Genomic DNA, 18,006 nt, shown 5'->3' on the forward strand with positions numbered 1-18,006 from the left:
GGATGGGGCATCCAGAAGTTCTCTAGGTGACCTATTCCAGTGTCTGACCACCCTCACAGTAAAGAATTTATTCATAATAGCAATTCTAAACATGCCCTCTTTCACTTTAGAATCATGACCCCTTGCTCTGTCACAGCCCTCCTCATCTTTCCTACAATCCCCTGTTAAGAACTCCACATGCTCTCGTGAAATTAGTGCAGTGCCATGGAAGCAACTGTCCTTGAAAAAAAATGGTATATTGAAAAGAGGAATTCACTGGAGATGTAGCCAGATCTAAGACTTTAGGAAGGGACTAAATTCTTTTAAAGCAAGATTTGTGTATCCTCAGGCAGGAGATTCAAAGACACCCAGAAGTGTCAGCCTACAGCAGGCAGTCTACAGCACACCTGGCAGGGCTCCAGCATCTTCACCAAGAAATCATTGCCAGAAGAATAAGGTGTTATGCCTAACAAGCACTTTGAAATCAAAACCACTTTTGCATTGAGGTCTCTATCAAAAAACCACAGAAGGACTGGCACAAAATTTCCTGTTCAGCTTAGGGTTACCTGGTGGTAGCAATGCCTGCATGCAGCAGGTGAAAGGAAGGGAATGCTTTTACAGTGGTACAAGACATGGCATGGTGCACATCACCCATAATTTCTCTACATTTGTATGAAGGCTTATGTCAAGACATCTGGGAAAAAATACACAACCATCACTGACAGAGTTTGCAACTGATACTTAATGTGCCAAATAATAACTAAGACTGATCATCTTAATGGTAAAATAAACTGTGCTTAGTTCATGTTTTAGATAGTTTTTTTGGGTTTTTTGCTTTTTTTTTCATTTTGTAATGGTAGGATTTTTTAATAACTCTGTAAAGCATAAAATTTGTATTAACAACAGTGCCCTTGAGAAGAATTTACAGATGGAAAGCATGTTTTCTATCCAGAACAATATGGTGCTTAAGACAGCTGATGAGGTACCTGGATACATATATAGGAAAGAGATTATGTCCTTTATAGCATCTAAGGTTGTTTCCACAATGTTTACGTGCTTTTAAACCTTGTTTTATATTCAGATTTGAAATGAGATACTGTCACGTTGCAGAGAGTGCAGAAATGGGTGGCATGAATGAAAATAAATTTGTGCTACAGAACTGAAGATGAAAACTGTACACACCTGAGAAAGGTTTGCAAGCTGACTCAACACTCTGTAAACACAGATGAGAGGAAGAGTTGGATGAAAAAGTGCAGTTATCTACCATGCCAGAAGCAAAGAATGAAAAAGGATAATTACTGAATTTTTTCAATGAAAACATGACCATGAAAACATATCATCAAACTGAAGTTTTAAAATGCAGTAATTGCAGCAGAAAAAACCCAAAAGTCAGGTATTTAGTTGGGCAATTTAATACTTGGGAGCTTTTCATTATTTATGTCTTTCTTATTAAAGAATTATCAAACCTGCACAGACTTCAGCTTTAGCATTTCCTCCAGGGACATAATGGAATTCTGTTGTGATGTACATAACTTTATTTTGCTCCTGCTGAGTTCTTTGTGCCAAATCAGGTTATTGATACACAGTAATGCATAGTGCATAGGAAAAAATGACAACTTTTCTTGCCACCATCGCAAAGCATATAACTCTGTACTTAATTTATTCTAAACAAAGTCCCAAATGATTCAGCATATTTTTTTCAGTGTCTAAACCTTATAATCATAGGCAAAATTTTCTGTAGATGATGATAAGTCTCCCACAGGAGTGAGTTTCAAATTGCTTGGTAGCATCTGTAAGGAAGTATTTTAAATGTAGGCAGGATCACAAGTGAATATTGCTTTCTCAAAATAGGCTGTAGGAGCAGGAGAAAGCAGACTAGTTAATTAACATTCTGAAATTTTTCTTCATGGGAAAGTGAGCATTTAAAGGTGATCATATACTCTACTTTGATTATTCAGGTCAAAACCAGAAGAGTTCCACAGGAGCAACAGCAAGATTTGATTTGAGAGGAATTTATTTTGGTGGAGGAGAAAGAGAAATGTTGTAATGAGATCCAGTTAAGGTTTCAATATTCAGAGGTTTTGATCCTGGTAGTGGCCAAGTACATTTGGTTATCTCCCAGTGCACACCACAGCACTAACCATAGGTATGCAAAGATCTGGCAAATGCTCCATTGGCTATTAATACCTACTGCACTACTCAGCCTAGTCCAGCCTCTGATAGCAGGAAGGATTTGGCATGCATTTCTGCCCCACCTGAAAATCACCAAGCTGGATAACACTGTATGGATAACTTAGCTATAAATATTTGTATCCCATCAGAAAGGCATTTTTTTGATTCATAATGTTTCCAAGGAATAGGAAGTTCCCAGGTAAGTACTCTGGAAAACCAAATATTTTCTTTCTGTCAGCTGGAAAAATTTCAGAGATTTCTTTTGATATTATAAAATATCTGCATTTGCATTGAGCAGGGCTTTTTCCCTCCTCCCAGACTTGAATTGCACAACATAAAGCCATCATAAAACATTTGCTCTCTGATTCCACATAAAGAACTTCAGCTTTCTCTGGGAACTTAAATCTCATTGGAAGGCAAGCTTTCCACAATCTTAAGTCAAAGGCTTAGATTGGTTTAGGATTATTTTGTAATAGGGCTACAGATTGGTTTTGCTTTAAAAGTGCAAAACGAGGGCATTTGAGAAAATAATCTATTTACACATTATAAATGTGGCTATATTGTATTTCAAACCTGTAAGATGCAAAGACAGGAAGACACCTCTGTGAAGATTTCTGTGAATTATGTTCTTTGTATCATAATTCTTTGCAAGAAATTGCAACACATATCTCTTAGTCTTTGACTTGCTGTTCTCCTTTCCTCAGAAAAGCAAATAGAATTTTGAAACATTTAGGATTATGCTTTTAAAACATATAAGCGTGAAGTACAGTTTAAACTAGTCATTTTATAATGAAAATAAGTGTATATTTTTTCTGTCTATTTTTTCAAAATCTTAGAAATTTAGTATTAAAGATCTGAATTGACATTTAGATAATTATAAACAGATAAAAGTCCTATGGCCTAGTTTTCCTGTAATTTGTGCTCATGTAATCCCAAAGGTACAGAAATCAACCTGTGATGAGCATCTCAGGAATGGCAGAGGTTCTACAGAGCAGACAGTAGTTTCTACAATATTTGTTGAGTGATAAAAGGGAGAAATTACCATGTTCATCTTTCTCTCTACAGAAGATCTTTCTGGCTTTCTGTGTTGCAATGGGCATGATTGTGACCCTGGGTGATGCAGCCTGCTTTACTAAACTTCGAAAGCCAGGGTAGCCCTACAAAGGTAGAAAGGAGGAAGGTTCTCTGACCTGATTCCTCTGTTGTAACTTGGCTCTATGTGGATCTGCCAGGAAGGGCTCAAAGTACAAGGGAGGGGGGAAGACATTGCAAAACCACAAGTGGGGTTCTCCAGAGCAAGCTGCCAAAACTAGGGGGAAAACAAAACCTTCCCCAGGGCTGTGTATGGTTGTGATGCCTTGGGTGTTGGGTTTTATATTCTTTAGAATATCTGCTGCCTAGTGTGTAATTCTGAAACATCATATTAGGTGTTAGTAAGGTTTCTTCACAGGGTAGTTAGACAAAACAATTATTTTCCAGCTGGGGAATCAAAGACAAGTGGTACCCAAAATAGCACGATCAACAGTGAGGCAATGGAGGCAAGCCAGGGGGCTGAGACTTCATAGCCTGGGGCTGTGGTAGGATGATTGACCCCAATATATAGATGAACCAACACTTGCAAAAGTGCAAAAACTCGTGACCATAATCCATCTTGGATTTGATTTGGGTGCAGCCCCGGCCAAGCACTTGCACTGCTCAAGGTGTATTCTTTCAATAAATACATATTTTATTGCTTTTGTTCTGCCTAGTCTCGGTTCCAGCTCAGCCTTTCCAGGCAACAGTTGCAGCACTATTAGTGTAATTGGTGGTGGGTTGCTATTACTTCTCCAATATGTGGAGCTCATTCAAAAGTCACACATGTAAACCCCAAATCCTTGCAGGTTTCTATTTTCTGGAATTATATTTTCAGAAAACTTAAATAATTTTTAAACTCTTCAACCTTTGGGTGGAGGCTTAAAGAACACGTTCTGTTTTGCTGCTGTCTCATGCAGGATGTATGATGAATGGAAAAATCTATTCCTTTGGACACATTGAGAGGACAGAAAATTGTGACACATGTTCTTGTAACAAAGATGCAATGCATTGCTGTTCCCCGTAAGTTTGAACTTCTTGGTACCATCTTTGCAGGTTTCTATTGCTAGGGATAAATGGGTTTGTAAGTGCACAAGAAAGCCTCTTCTGATCCATGTCACAGAGCTAGTGAAAGCTCTCAAGCTAACATTTGCTTTCTATTTGCTTTCTCTTTGGCACTGACAGTGGTCTACATCCCAGTCATTACAACAAAGAGAAATGTAAAGTAATTTTCGACAGAAAGCGCTGTCACTCTATTGTGGTGCAGAAGGACAACCCCTCTAAGATTTGTTCCTTTGGTCTTGCGGGCTAACAGCTGCTCCAATCCTCTCTGCACTGTGGAACTCCTCTCCTTCCTACAGATGCTTTACCATCACAGAGAAGCACCATGACATGGGAAAATCTCATAAAAGAGAGCACTTCAGTAGCGCATGGGAACCTCCAAATCGACCCAATTCAGTTTACAAGATGCATAATCAGATACAGTGTCTCATTACTGTCATTACTGGATTAGTTGGCTACAATAAATTAAGATGAAACACAAATAGATGTTTCATATTGATGATTTGTTTTTGCAGTGACATGGGGAAATGGAACCTTCTTTGTGAAAGAAATACACTTGGCTCTCTACTCTGACATGCTGTGCATCAGTAGCCTGGCATAAGCCCCTGTCAGGCTTTACAGGTTCTCTTCCAGCCAGGTGTCAAAATCCATTATCAGTTTGAAGTGATGCACTATTTGGGATGTGGTGTGCAATGGTTTGTATTCCAGGTACATTGACTTTTGGTAATATCTGTGCTGCTCTCACCTCAGAAAAATCAGTGAGGATGAGAGATCATCATTCCCTTTCTCTCATGTTTTCCCTTATTTTCATCAATGTCATCACCCAGCTGCCCAACTGGCAGTGACTGTTCATGTCCATTGCCCACTCTGAGCAGACCTGAACTTTAAAGCAATGTTTCAATGTTTAAACTCTGACACTCTGCCTTGTCCTCTGCCAAGCCCTGATCCTGAAAGTCTGCACACACTGTGCTGCTTTAGTGGTTCTCAGCCACTCTGAAAAAGAGATCCAGAGCAGCCCCTGCACACATGCTTCCTGATGGCAGCAGAGCTTGAGCTACTAAGAATGCAGATGCCTTCTGTCTCCTCAGTACAACAATTGCCCACATTCACAGGGGAATGAAGCTCAGCTTGCAAGCAGGGCTTGGGAATCAAATCTCCCACCTGGTAGTGCCTAGTGTCCTAAATCTTCCCACATATACAACAAAACCCTGGTAAATGCTGCTTCTACGTGGAGTTGTCCACTCCAGAACTCATGTCACGGTGTGACTAGAAGGTTTGCCAACTTTAAATATTCAATTTCCTTTAGAGACAGAATTTAGGAGTAAAGACAATGCAGGATTAAAACTTAAAAAGGTACAAGAATAAATTTATTAATTTCCCGTCCAAACAAACTTCAGAATAAGTTTCCTAGAGTATTCCCTCCTCCCTTCATTCCACATTTCTTACCAAACACATACAGAGAACACTTCAGTCAGTTGTCCACTCAAATAATCATTTCAGTTCACTTAAGACTGAAAAGTTCCTTTTTCTGCTTTAGACTTAGGGTGTGTCTTCACCTTCACAGTCTGCATCCACCGGGGACTTACAGAACAATGAATTGTCCTCTCATTCCCACAGACCTTCCAGAGCCGTGTTATGAGTTACAATGCACACATGGGGTACCACTTTTAAAGGCAGACTGCTGAAAAACAAAATCCTCTTCATCTCCTTCTCTATCAAATGTCTTTGTTCATATTCCAGTCCCAAAACAGAGAGCTCAATTTTCTGAGGCAAAAAAAAAGTCTTCATCTCAAGCACCCATCCTCCCCAAGGATATTTCACAGTTTAAAGAAATTTTAGTGAAGTCACACTCCCCTCATAGCCCCACAAAAAAAAGGTTTTCAGCTACTTATCAGTTGCATCTTTTCAATCTCTTCCCATCAGGAACTTTATCTTCATTCCGCCGACTTCTGTGGACTCCATGCTTTATCCCTTCTCATTTAGGGGAGCTCAGGAGATCGAGAATCTTATTTAGGCATTAAGAAGTTAAAATTGTATCCAGATCGTGAAGAAGAAAGCATGTGGCCGGTGCCAGGGGCCATGTGGCTCCGCCGAGCCAAGCCAGGGCCGGGCTAAGGGCTCCCTGCAGAGCCGGTGCCAGGCTGGGATGACGGGCCAGGCCCCAGACTGAGCCCGGAGCCGGACCGGGACCCCGGAGGCCAGAAGCCGAAAGACCCCCCAAGCACTTGATTCACTGTGATCTTTTATCTTGTGAAAGTAGGAGGTTCCACACAGCTGAGCATTCTTAGTGCAGGGATCCTCACTTGGCCCCCAGTCAAGTGTCATTCCCCATTGATTCAGCAGTGGTGTTTCCTTCAGGGGGCAATCTATGCCAAGATCTGTGAGCCATTTTTGAAATCAGAAATATTTATTGTGGTGTATTTTCTCTGGCTTTGGTAATTTGCTTATGAACTTCTTTCAAGGTTTCTCTGACCTGCAAGTAACATACCATGGTTTGGGTGAAAAATACCCAAGTATTTTACAGGTACTGGTATTCTACACTTCACCTTTGAAAGTTCTCTTAAAGTGCTGCAGGCTGGATATCTGGATATCATGCAAAGGCTCTGTGTTTCTGTACAACTGCTTCCTGTAAAGATGAAAAATATGAGGGGCCAGAATAAAGAGTCAGCTCAGCTTTTTCCAGTACAGACATTTGCATATGCCTTTGAAAAATCTTGATACTCCTTCATTGATTCCATCCTATCATTCCTCTAAATGGAGAATGTGAAAATATTTTCATGTTGCTTAATGTTCTGAGGTAACTTTTGCCCAAAAGGTTTTTTGTGTTCTACAGGACAGGAACAGATTTGAAACTTGTCCTGCATGACTTTTCTGGTTTTATGCTAGTTCATATCAAAATTACAGAGAGCAGATCCTCATCTGATGCACCTGAAGGAATGTTCCTGCTTAGGGAAAAAACAGCCAGAGCTTCTTCGGGAAGGAATATTTTGAGCACTGAAATCAAGGCTTCCTACCTAAGTAGCTAACTGAACTGCTTTCTGAGAAAATTTTGTTTTCAGAATGTATGGATTTCTTTAACCTTTATTTATTGAAAAAAAAAAAAAAAGAAAAAAAAGAATTTAGGAAACAAAATAGCTTGGAGTTTCCTAATGGATTACTTTGTAATTCGATACATAGAGAGGGGCAGATATGAAGTTTAATATCCAGTCTGTTGTAGCCTGGAAATGTGCCGTGTGGCATAGAAATATTTCAGATTTTTTTCAATTTATTCCCCAGCAAAGCCTCACAAATGAAGTGAGAAAATATTTCTTCTAAATTTATGAAACTTATATTGTTGATTATTTAATATCTTATTTTGATGGAGGAGAAAGAGATGTTATAATTGGATCCAGCTTCAGGTGAGGTCTCAATGTTAGGAGGTTTTGATCCTGGTAGTGGCCAAGTACCTTTGGTTATCCTCCAGTGCACAGCACAGCACTGACCAAGATGATGCAAAGATCTGGCAAAAGCTCCATTGGCTATTAATACCCTGTGGAGGCCAATGTCCCTGCCTTGGCTCTGCCTGCAGCCCTGCCCTGGAGGGATGTCCCTTGAATGGGATGTCCCTTCAGTGGGCTGTGATCTGCTTCTCTCAACCCTCCCCTGTGGAGATGTCCCTTGAGTTGGCAAATCCTCCCTTTCCATGGTGAGCTGTCCCCAGAAGCTTCAGTGACCCCACCATGCCTTAGTGTCCATGTTAAATCTTTGTTACCCATTGGTCTTTCCCCTTGGTCCCACCCTTGCTTTCCCCCATAAAAATGCCAGTTTTTCTCCCAGTTCTCTAGGGAGCAATCGTCCCTGGCCCCCTTCACAGAGCTGCTGGATAATAAAGGAATTACTCTGGAATTGCAAAACTGGAATTCTGACTTCTAGGAGACCTGCCAGAAAACCCATTTAGAAGGCTGTCCCTTGTGGGCCCCTCTCTCTGGGAAGGTTGGCAGCTTGCTGGGTCAGAGCACTGGACCTCCAAGGATGCCCCTAGTCACCTTCAATACCTACTGCACTACTCAGCCTGGTCCAGCCCTCTGATAGCAGGAAGGAATTGGCATGCATTTCTGCCCCACCTGAAAATCACCTAGCTGGATAATACTGTATGGATAGCTTAGCTATCAATACTTGTATTCCATCAGAAAGGCAGTTTTTTGATTCATAATGCTTCCAAGGAATATAAAGTTCTGGACTCAACCATTTACCCAGGTCAGTGCTCCACCTAACCAAATATTTTCTCATTGCCAGCTGGAAACATTTCAGAGATTTCTTTGGATATTACAAAATAACTGCTTTTGCCTTGAGCAGCCTCTATTTTCCTTTCCTCCCAGACTTGAATTGCACAACATAAAGCCATCATAAAACATTTGCTCTCTGATTCCACATAAAAAACTCCAGCTTCCTTTGGGAACTTAGATCTCTCTGGAAGCCAAGCATTCCACAATGGTAAGTCAAAGGCTTAGATTGGTTTGGGATTATTTCTTAATGGGGATACAGACAGGTGTTTGCTTTAAAAGTGCAAAAGGAGAGAGTTTGAGAGAATGATCTAGTGACACATTTTAAATGTGGTTATATTGTATTTCAAACCTGTAAGATGCAAAGACAGGAAGACACTTCTGTGAAGATTTCTGTGAATTATATTCCTTGAATCATAACTCTTTGCAAATAATTGTAAGAAATATCTATTAGACTTTCACTTGCACTTATCCTTTTCTCAGAATTGTTTGTGAAAACATTCAGGATTTTGAAATATTTAGGACTATGATTTTTAAACTTAAAAACGTGAAGTTCTGTTTAAAATATAGTCATTTTATGAAGGAAAAAATTTATATTTTTTATGTGGTTTTTTTCTGTTCTTCACTTCTGATTCCACAAATTTTATCCTGTTCCAGCTCTTTAAGCTTCCAAAGGTGTTTGCAGAAACCAAATCAACACTTAGGTAATGATAAATAGACCAACAAAGTCCTATGCCATAGTTTTCCAGTTGTTTGTGCTCACGTAATCACAAAAAAACAGACATTAAGAACTAGCTTTGATGTGCATTTCAGGAATGGCAGAGGTTCCGCAGAGCAGGCAGTACTTTCTATAAAACATGTTGATTCATAAATGGGAGAAATTACCATTTCTTTCCCTGCCTAATTTTCATTGCTAAGGTTCTGTTACTTACCTGACCAATGGTTTGCTTGTTGCAGCATAAAGCACATTCAGACACCTGACTGAACACCACAGACGTGCTCTTATGTTTCTGTTTAGTTTCTGTGGAATGTCTAAAATTCTGATCTTTAGAGAAAGAAGCATGCCCAAGCAAATGTGACTGGTATTTCCAGGGATAGCATGATAAGGAAAATGCTGCAAGGAGAAAATGGTAAAACATTAAGAAAAGACACCCTAGCAAATGAAGGATTTTTGTATTTTCTACAAAGATGTGAGTGACATGGCATGGAGCATCTGTGCTGTTTCAAACAGGTGACCCAGACATGACAGAATAGCACACTTTAGGAGTTTCAGTCTTTCCCTTTAACTTCCCTCATTCTGGCTATGGTGCTCATCCTGAAAACTGTCTCTATTCTAGCCTAAAGCCTCAGGAACTCCACACCACAGAACCACAATGAAAATGAAGCATTATCCCCTTCCCAGCCCACTCCATAAACCCTCCTCGTCCTTGCTATCACTACATTGTAAATGTCACTCAGTCTGATAAGGAAGCAGGACATCAAGGATTGAAATACCAAGTTTTTTCCACAGCAGACAGAGGAGTTTCTGCTTGCCTCACCTCCTGCCTGAGGCTCAGAACCTTTCAATGTCTTAAGGCATTGTGATTCAAGTAAGCCAAGCCTCTCACTGCTATTTTAAACCCAGTTTCAAGCAACAAGAGTCTCAGCAATAGTTTCCAAAGTTCAGAACATTAACTTGGAATGATCTACTCATTTTAAATCCTTTTATGTTAGTCACCAAGTGCTATCAAGAAAATTGAAACAGCTTCCTCAATTGCTTCTCAGTCTCTGGCTATTCCTAAACTTTTCCTTTTAGGTTCTTGAGCTGGAGCAACCCATCAAAACAAACCCGTGCTTTCTCCTGCTTCTCCAGTCTGTCCACCCCAGTAAAACCATCATTACAAGGCCATGCAGGCTTTTTCAAAAAAAGGTCTGGATGCTCAGTAGGTGCCAGGGGACATATCTGAAGGCCTCTTACATATCTGAAGGTGGCTTAGCTGGTGCCCCCACTAGACAAAAGGAGGTGCATCCTGTGTCCAGTCCCATTTTGTGTCTGTATGGTTTGACAAGATGGCACAGGTGATGCTAAGTACAGCGTACAGCACTTGAATTTTCCCCAAAGACACACAATTATCTCTCTTTTCTCTAACCAGCCACCTGTGTCAAGAAACCTACTGAAATAGATTTAGATCTGATATCTCCTCTCCATTGCAAATTATGAAGGAATTGCTGCACCCAAAAGGGAAGCAAAGGGATGCTGCACAAAGATGTCCTGGAGAAATGGTTAAAGCTGACTCAAAGGCAATAAATGAAGCATTGCCAAGAGCCTGACAGATCTTTCAAATTTTTAATACTATTGGAGTTTAGTGTGCTTTCTAGAGACTGAATTTTGGCAGGGAGTAATGCTGCTGACACGGTACTATCATGCCATTTTGTATCTTCCTATTTAAATGAAGAGGTCCTCAATGCAGAGAAATATCTGGAGTGTACTTTGCCACTATGTTCATGTACACAAAAGGTTCTTTCTAATTTTGATTCAGGTTTAGTGACAGCTTTTGAAAACAGAGCTAAACAAAGTGGATTAAAATGCATGGCTTGAGCTCTGTGTTTCTTTTACAGAAGAGCTTTCTGACTTTCCTTCTTGCAATGGGCATCATAGTGGCCCTGGGTGATGCATACTGCTGGAGAAAAATTTACAAGCCAGGGGAGGCCCAAAACGGTAAGAAGAACGAAGGTTCTCTGACTTGGTGTCTCTCTTGTAACTTTGTCCATGTGGAGCTGCCAGGAAAGGTTTAAAATACAAGGAGGTGGAAGATATTGCAAAAGCAGAAATAGGGGGCTCCAGTAGCAAGTTGCCAAAAGTAGGGGGAGAACAGTGTCTTCCCTGGGCTGTGTACGGTTGCAGCAATATTATAGCAATTGGTGGTGGGATTCTATTGCTGTTCCCAGCAGATGGAAGTCATTCAGGAGTCAAGAGAGTAAAACCCATATCCTTGTACTATACTTTTGCCTGGAATAACTTTTCCAGAAAAGCTGAAATAATTTTAAACTCTTCAGCCTTTTGGTAGAGTCCTAAAGAACATGTTCTGCTTTGTCTTGTGCAGGCTGTATGGTAAATGGAAAACTGTATCCCTTTGGACGCATTGAGAGGACAGAGGATTGCTACAGATGCACTTGCAGTGAAGATGGACTGCGATGCTGTTCCCTGTAAGTCTGAACTCCTTGGTACCAACATTGCCTGTAGGATGAAAGCAGGTTTCCATTGCTGGGGACAAATGGGTCAGCAGCTCAAGAGAGCCTTTTCTGATCCATGTCACGAACTAGTGAAAGTCACATAGAACTCTGGATTTTTTGGATCCTCATCTGTGTTTACCTTAGCTCATTTTCTGCTGAAAGGGAGTGGACAGAAGCCTTTCCAGGCACATCCAGTTGGTGCTTGGCTTTCGTTTTAAGGAACTTGTAAGCATCTCTTTCACCCCATTCATAAGCAGAGAAAGTGGGAGTAGGAAGGAATTACTTTAGTGATGTTTCCTTAAAGAGCTCATGATGATCTGAATTCCATTCCTGAGGGACTATTCTCCAGTGAATATGCTAAATATAATGTCACAAAGCTCTGCTCTGAAGTATCTCTCCAGCATCTTCCTTTCCTCCTCCCCTCCTTTTCAAAAGGTCCATAATACCTTGATGACTATCTTTGTTTAGGTGCCACAGTCTATCAGAGAGCAGCCACCACATCCAATGCAAACTCAAAATAATGAAAAAATTAAAGGAAAACAGAGAAAAGATGACAAGCACATGCTTGTGTCACACTGCAGACTGCTGTGCTAGAAAGCCCTTTCCTAGTGCTGAGCATCCTGGTACATCCACACAGTGCAGTGCAGAGGGCATCATCTGAGGCTCTGGAGCTGCTGCTGTGTGGGACTCAAGCTGCCTCAGCTGCCCTTAGCCATAGTTTCAGACCTCTCTCATTCAGGCACAGCTCAGGCTATAATCACTAAAGTATTGAAACTTTTACTTCTCTCAGGCTAACATTTGTTTTCTCTTTACCACTGACAGCTTTCATACTCCTGTTGCTTATGACAAAAAGAAATGTAAAGTCGTTTTTAACAAAGAGCGCTGTGACTATGATGTGGTGCAGAAGAACGACCCCTCCAAGAAGTGTTTTGTCTATGCTCGTGTGGGCTAAAAGCTCCTCCAAAGCTCTGCATTGTGGACCTCTTTCCTACACATGCTTTGCCATCCCAGAGAAGCACCACGACATGGAATAATCTCATAAAAGCGAGTTGTTCTGTATCTCGCTGGTACCCTCTTTATTGTCCTAATTCAGATTTCAAGATGCAAAATCAGACAGAGTGAGTAATTTCTCCCATCACTGCATTTGGTGACTACAATAAATTGAGATCAAACATCCATAAATGCTTCATATTACTGGTTTCTTTTTTTTTTGGTTTGTTTTTTTGTTTTGTTTTGTTTTTTTGGTTTTTTTTTTTGTTTTTTTGTTTTTTTGGTTTTTTGTATTGACATGCTGAAATGGCACCGGATGTGAGAAGAAATGCATTTGTCTCTCTACTCTGACATGCTGTGCATCAGTAACCTGGCATAAGCCCCTGTCAGGCTTTACAGGTTCTCTTCCAGCCAGGTGTCAAAATCTATTATCAGTTTGAAGTGATGCACTATTTGGGACATGCTGTGCAATGGCTCCAATTCAGGGTGCAGGCACCTTGGAAGACCTGTGCTGCTCTCACCTCAGAAAAATCAGTGAGGATGAGAGATCATCATTCCCTTTCTCCCATGTTTTCCCTTATTTTCGTCAATGTCATCACCCAACATTCATGTCCACTGCCCACTCTGAGCAGACCTGAACTTTAAAGCAATGTTCCAATGTTTAAACTCTGACATTCTGCTTTGTCCTCTGCCATGCCCTGATCCTGAAAGTCTGCACACACTGTGCTGCTTTAGTGGTTCTCAGCCACTCTGAAAAAGAGATCCAGAGCAGCCCCTGCACACATGCTTCCTGATGGCAGCAGAGCTTGAGCTACTAAGAATGCAGATGCCTTCTGTCTCCTCAGTACAACAATTGCCCACATTCACAGGGGAATGAAGCTCAGCTTGCAAACAGGGCTTGGGAATCAAATCTCCCACCTGGCAATGCCTAGTGTCCTACATCTGCCCACATAGATGAGAGCAGACAACAAAACCCTGACAAATGCTGCTTCTACATGGAGTTCGTCAGTCCTGAATTGGGTGTTAAAAAGCCACAATAGTCTGTAGTTAAGTGTTCCATGGTTTGAACAGAAACACACCTTTCAAAACAAGCAAATTGTTTAATGAAGTTCCATGATCACAGGAAATCTTTTATCTTGTGAAAGCAGGAGAATGCACACAGCTGAGCATTCTTAGTGCAGGGATCCTCACTTGGCCCCCAGTCAAGTGTCATTCCCCATTGATTCAGCAGTGGTGTTTCCTTCAGGGGGCAATCTATGCCAAGATCTGTGAGCCATTTTTAAAATCAGAAATATTTATTGTGGTGTATTTTCTCTGGCTTTGGTAATTTGCTTATGAACTTCTTTCAAGGTTTCTGTGACCTGCAAGTAACATACCATGCTTTGGGTGAAAAATATCCAAGTATTTTACAGGTCCTGGTATTCCACACTTCACCTTTGAAAGTTCTCTTAAAGTGCTGCAAGCTGGATATCATGCAAAGGCTCTGTGTTTCTGTACAACTGCTTCCTGTAAAGATGAAAAATGTGAGGGGTCAGGATAAAGAGTCACCTCAGCTTATTCCAGGACAGACATATGCATAAGCCTTTGAAAAATCTTGATACTCCTTCATTGATTCCATCCTATCATTCCTCTAAATGGAGCACGTGAAAACACACATTCTCATGTTGCTTAATGTTCTAAAGTATGTTTTTCCCAAATTGTTTTTCGTTCTGCAGGAGAAGAACATATTGGAAACTTCTCCTGAATGACTTTTCTTGCTTTTTGATAGTTCATATCAAAATTACAGAGAGCAGAGCCTCAGCTGATGCAGCTGAAGGAATGTTCTTGCTTAAAGAAAAGGAGCCCCAGCTTCTTAGGGAAGTAATATTTTGATTATGAAGATCAAAGAATTCCTACCTAGGTAGTGCACAGAACTAATTCTTGAGAAAATTTGGTCTTCAGAATGTATGGATTTATTTAAATTTTATTTGTCAAAGAATAGCAATTTAACAAACAAAAAGGCTTGGAATTTCCTAATGGATTACTTTGTAATTGGAAGCATTGAGAGGTGCAAATATGAAATTAAATATCCAGTCTGTTGTAGCCTGGAAATTTGCCATGTGACATAGAAATATTTCAGAATTCCAATTTTTTTTCAAACAAAGCCTCAACAATTATGTGAGGAACTATTTTTTTCTAAATTTACAAATGTTAGTTCATTATCTTATATTTAGTGGAATGAGAAAGAGAGATGTAATGGGATTCAGGTTCTGTCACGTTCTCAATGTTCAGAGGTTTTGATCCTGGTAGTGGCCAAGTACCTTTGGTTATCTTCCAGTGCACAGCACAGCACTGACCATGAGTATGCAAAGATCTGGCAAAACATCCATTGGCTATTAATACCTACTGCACTACTCAGCATGGTCCAGCCTCTGATAGCAGGAAGGAATTGGCATGCATTTCTGCCCCACCTGAAAATCACCTAGCTGGATAATACTGTATGGATAGCTTAGCTATCAATACTTGTATTCCATCAGAAAGGCATTTTTTTCATTCATAATGCTTCCAAGGAATATAAAGTTCTGGACTCAACCATTTACCCAGGTCAGTGCTGTACAAAGCAAACATTTTCTCAATACCAGCTGGAAATATTTCAGAGATTTCTTTGGATATTACAAAATAACTGCTTTTGCATTGAGCAGCCTCTATTTTCCCCTCCTCCTAGACTTGAATTGCACAACATAAAGCCATCATAAAACATTTGCTCTCTGATTACACATAAAGAACTTCAGCTTTCCTTTGGGAACTTATATCTCTCTGGAAGCCAAGCTTTCCACAATGGTAAGTCAAAGGCTTAGATTGGTTTTGGTTTTTTTTTAATTGGGATACAGACAGGGGTTTGCTTTAAAGGTGCCAAAGGAGACCATTTGAGAGAATCATATATTTACACATTTTAAATGTGGTTATATTGTATTTCAAACCTCTAAGATGTAAAGACAGGAGGACACCTGTGTGAACATTATTGTGAATGTTGTTCTTTGCATTGTAATTCTTTGCTAGAGACTCCAAAACATAATTCTTAGACTTTCACGTTCTGTACTCCTTTCCTCAGAAATGTTTTTAAGAATACTCAGAATTTTGAAACATTTAACACCATGCTTTTAAAACATATAAATGTTAAGTACAGTTTAAAATACCGTCATTTTAAAATGGAAAAATACCTGTGTTTTGTCTGTGTATTTTTTCTGTTATTTACTTCTGATCCCTCAAAATACGCCCTGTTCTAGCTCTTTGAGCTTCCAAAGTTGTTTGTAGAATCTGAATCAACAGTTAGGTAATGATAAACAGATAAAAGTCCTATGGCCTAGTTTTCCTGCAATTTGTGCTCACGTAATCCCAAAGGTACAGAAATCAACCTGTGATGAGCATCTCAGGAATGGCAGAGGTTCTACAGAGCAGACAGTAGTTTCTACAATATTTGTTGATTGATAAAAGGGAGAAATTACCATGTTCATCTTTCTCTCTACAGAAGATCTTTCTGGCTTTCTGTGTTGCAATGGGCAGCATTGTGACTCTTGGTGATGCAGGCTGCACTTCTGAGTTTCGAAAGCCAGGGTGGCCCTATAAAGGTAGAAACAAGGAAGGTTCTCTGACCTGATTGCTCTGTTGTAACTTGACTCTATGTGGATCTGCCAGGAAGGGCTCAAAGTAAAAGGGAGGGGGGAAGACATTGCAAAACCACAAGTGGGGTTCTCCAGAGCAAGCTGCCAAAACTAGGGGGAAAACAAAACCTTCCCCAGGGCTGTGTATGGTTGTGATGGCTTGGGTGTTGGGTTTTATATTCTTTAGAATATCTGCTGCCTAGTGTTTAACTCTAAAACTTCATATTAGGTGTTAGTAAGGTTTCTCCACATAGTAGTTAGACAAAACAATTATTTTCCAGCTGGGGAATCAAAGACAAGTGGTACCCAAAATAGCACGATCAACAGTGAGGCAATGGAGGCAAGCCAGGGGGCTGAGACTTCATAGCCTGGGGCTGTGGTAGGATGATTGACCCCAATATATAGATGAACCAACACTTGCAAAGGTGCAAAAACTCGTGACCATAATCCATCTTGGATTTGATTTGGGTGCAGCCCCGGCCAGGCACTTGCACTGCTCAAGGTGTATTCTTTCAATAAATACATATTTCATTCATTCTGCTCTGCCTAGTCTCGGTTCGAGGTCATTCTTTTCAGGCAACAGTTGCAGCACTATTAGTGCAATTGGTGGTGGGTTGCTATTGTTACTCCATCACATACAGCTTATTGAAGAGTCAAGGGAGTAAACCCCAAATCTTTGCAGGTTTCTATTTTCTGGAATTACATTTTCAGAAAACTGAAATAATGTTTAAACTCTTCAACCTTTGGGTGGAGGCTTAAAGAACACGTTCTGTTTTGCTGCTGTCTTCTGCAGGCTGTATGATGAATGGAAAAATCTATCCCTTTGGACACATTGAGAGGACAGAGAATTGCCAGAAATGTACCTGTGACAAAGATAAAATGACATGCTGTTCCTAGTAAGTTTGAACTTCTTGGTACCATCATTGCCTGTAGCATGATTGCAGGTTTCTATTGCTAGGGATAAATGGGTTTGTAAGTGCACAAGAAAGCCTCTTCTGATCCATGTCACAGAGCTAGTGAAAGCTCTCAAGCTAACATTTGCTTTCTATTTGCTTTCTCTTTGGCACTGACAGTGGTCTACATCCCAGTCATTACAACAAAGAGAAATGTAAAGTAATTTTCGACAGAAAGCGCTGTCACTCTATTGTGGTGCAGAAGGACAACCCCTCTAAGATTTGTTCCTTTGGTCTTGCGGGCTAACAGCTGCTCCAATCCTCTCTGCACTGTGGAACTCCTCTCCTTCCTACAGATACTTTACCATCACAGAGAAGCACCATGACATGGGAAAATCTCATAAAAGAGAGCACTTTGCTAGTTTGCTTGTAACCTCCCAATTGTTCTAATTCAGTTTACAAGATGCATGATCAGATAGAGTGTTTAATTGCTGTCATTACTACATTTGTTGGCTACAATAAATTGAGATGAAGCATCAATAAATGCTTAATACTGATGGTTTGGTTTTTGCATTGACGTGGGCAAATGGCACCTTCTTTGAGAAAGAAAAGCACTTGGCTCTCCACTGTGAAATGCTGTGTATCAGTAGCCTGGCACAAGTGCCCCTCTGGGCCTTACAGGGTCTCTTCCAGCCAGGTGTCAAAGTCCATTGTCAGTTTGAA

At 40.5% G+C, this 18,006-nt stretch overlaps 1 protein-coding gene and 1 long non-coding RNA gene across 2 annotated transcripts; both read left to right on the forward strand.

The window, feature by feature from the left end:
- The first annotated feature begins 3,097 nt into the window (after positions 1-3,097).
- On the forward strand, positions 3,098-17,827 carry LOC306804965. The gene is made up of 3 exons (XR_013775076.1): positions 3,098-3,316; positions 17,184-17,286; positions 17,640-17,827. It is a non-coding gene; the product is annotated as an uncharacterized lncRNA (long non-coding RNA).
- Positions 8,157-12,765, forward strand: LOC306804963 (beta-microseminoprotein-like). The gene is made up of 4 exons (XM_079312201.1): positions 8,157-8,757; positions 11,145-11,244; positions 11,630-11,732; positions 12,582-12,765. The coding sequence occupies exons 1-4, from the start codon at positions 8,755-8,757 to the stop codon at positions 12,709-12,711; spliced, it is 336 nt and encodes a 111-aa protein (XP_079168327.1). The 5' UTR covers positions 8,157-8,754; the 3' UTR covers positions 12,712-12,765.
- Positions 17,828-18,006: the final 179 nt, after the last annotated feature.

The sequence above is a fragment of the Erithacus rubecula genome, assembly GCF_903797595.1.
Source record: "Erithacus rubecula genome assembly, chromosome: 9".
Classification (NCBI taxonomy): Eukaryota; Metazoa; Chordata; class Aves; order Passeriformes; family Muscicapidae; genus Erithacus; species Erithacus rubecula.

What these genes read in the sequence shown, in the direction of transcription:
- LOC306804963 (XM_079312201.1), top strand. An exon ending in GCCAGGGGAGGCCCAAAACG is followed by an intron (nt 11,245 to 11,629) that starts GTAAGAAGAACG and finishes TGTCTTGTGCAG; the next exon opens with GCTGTATGGTAAATGGAAAA. An exon ending in GGACTGCGATGCTGTTCCCT is followed by an intron (nt 11,733 to 12,581) that starts GTAAGTCTGAAC and finishes TACCACTGACAG; the next exon opens with CTTTCATACTCCTGTTGCTT.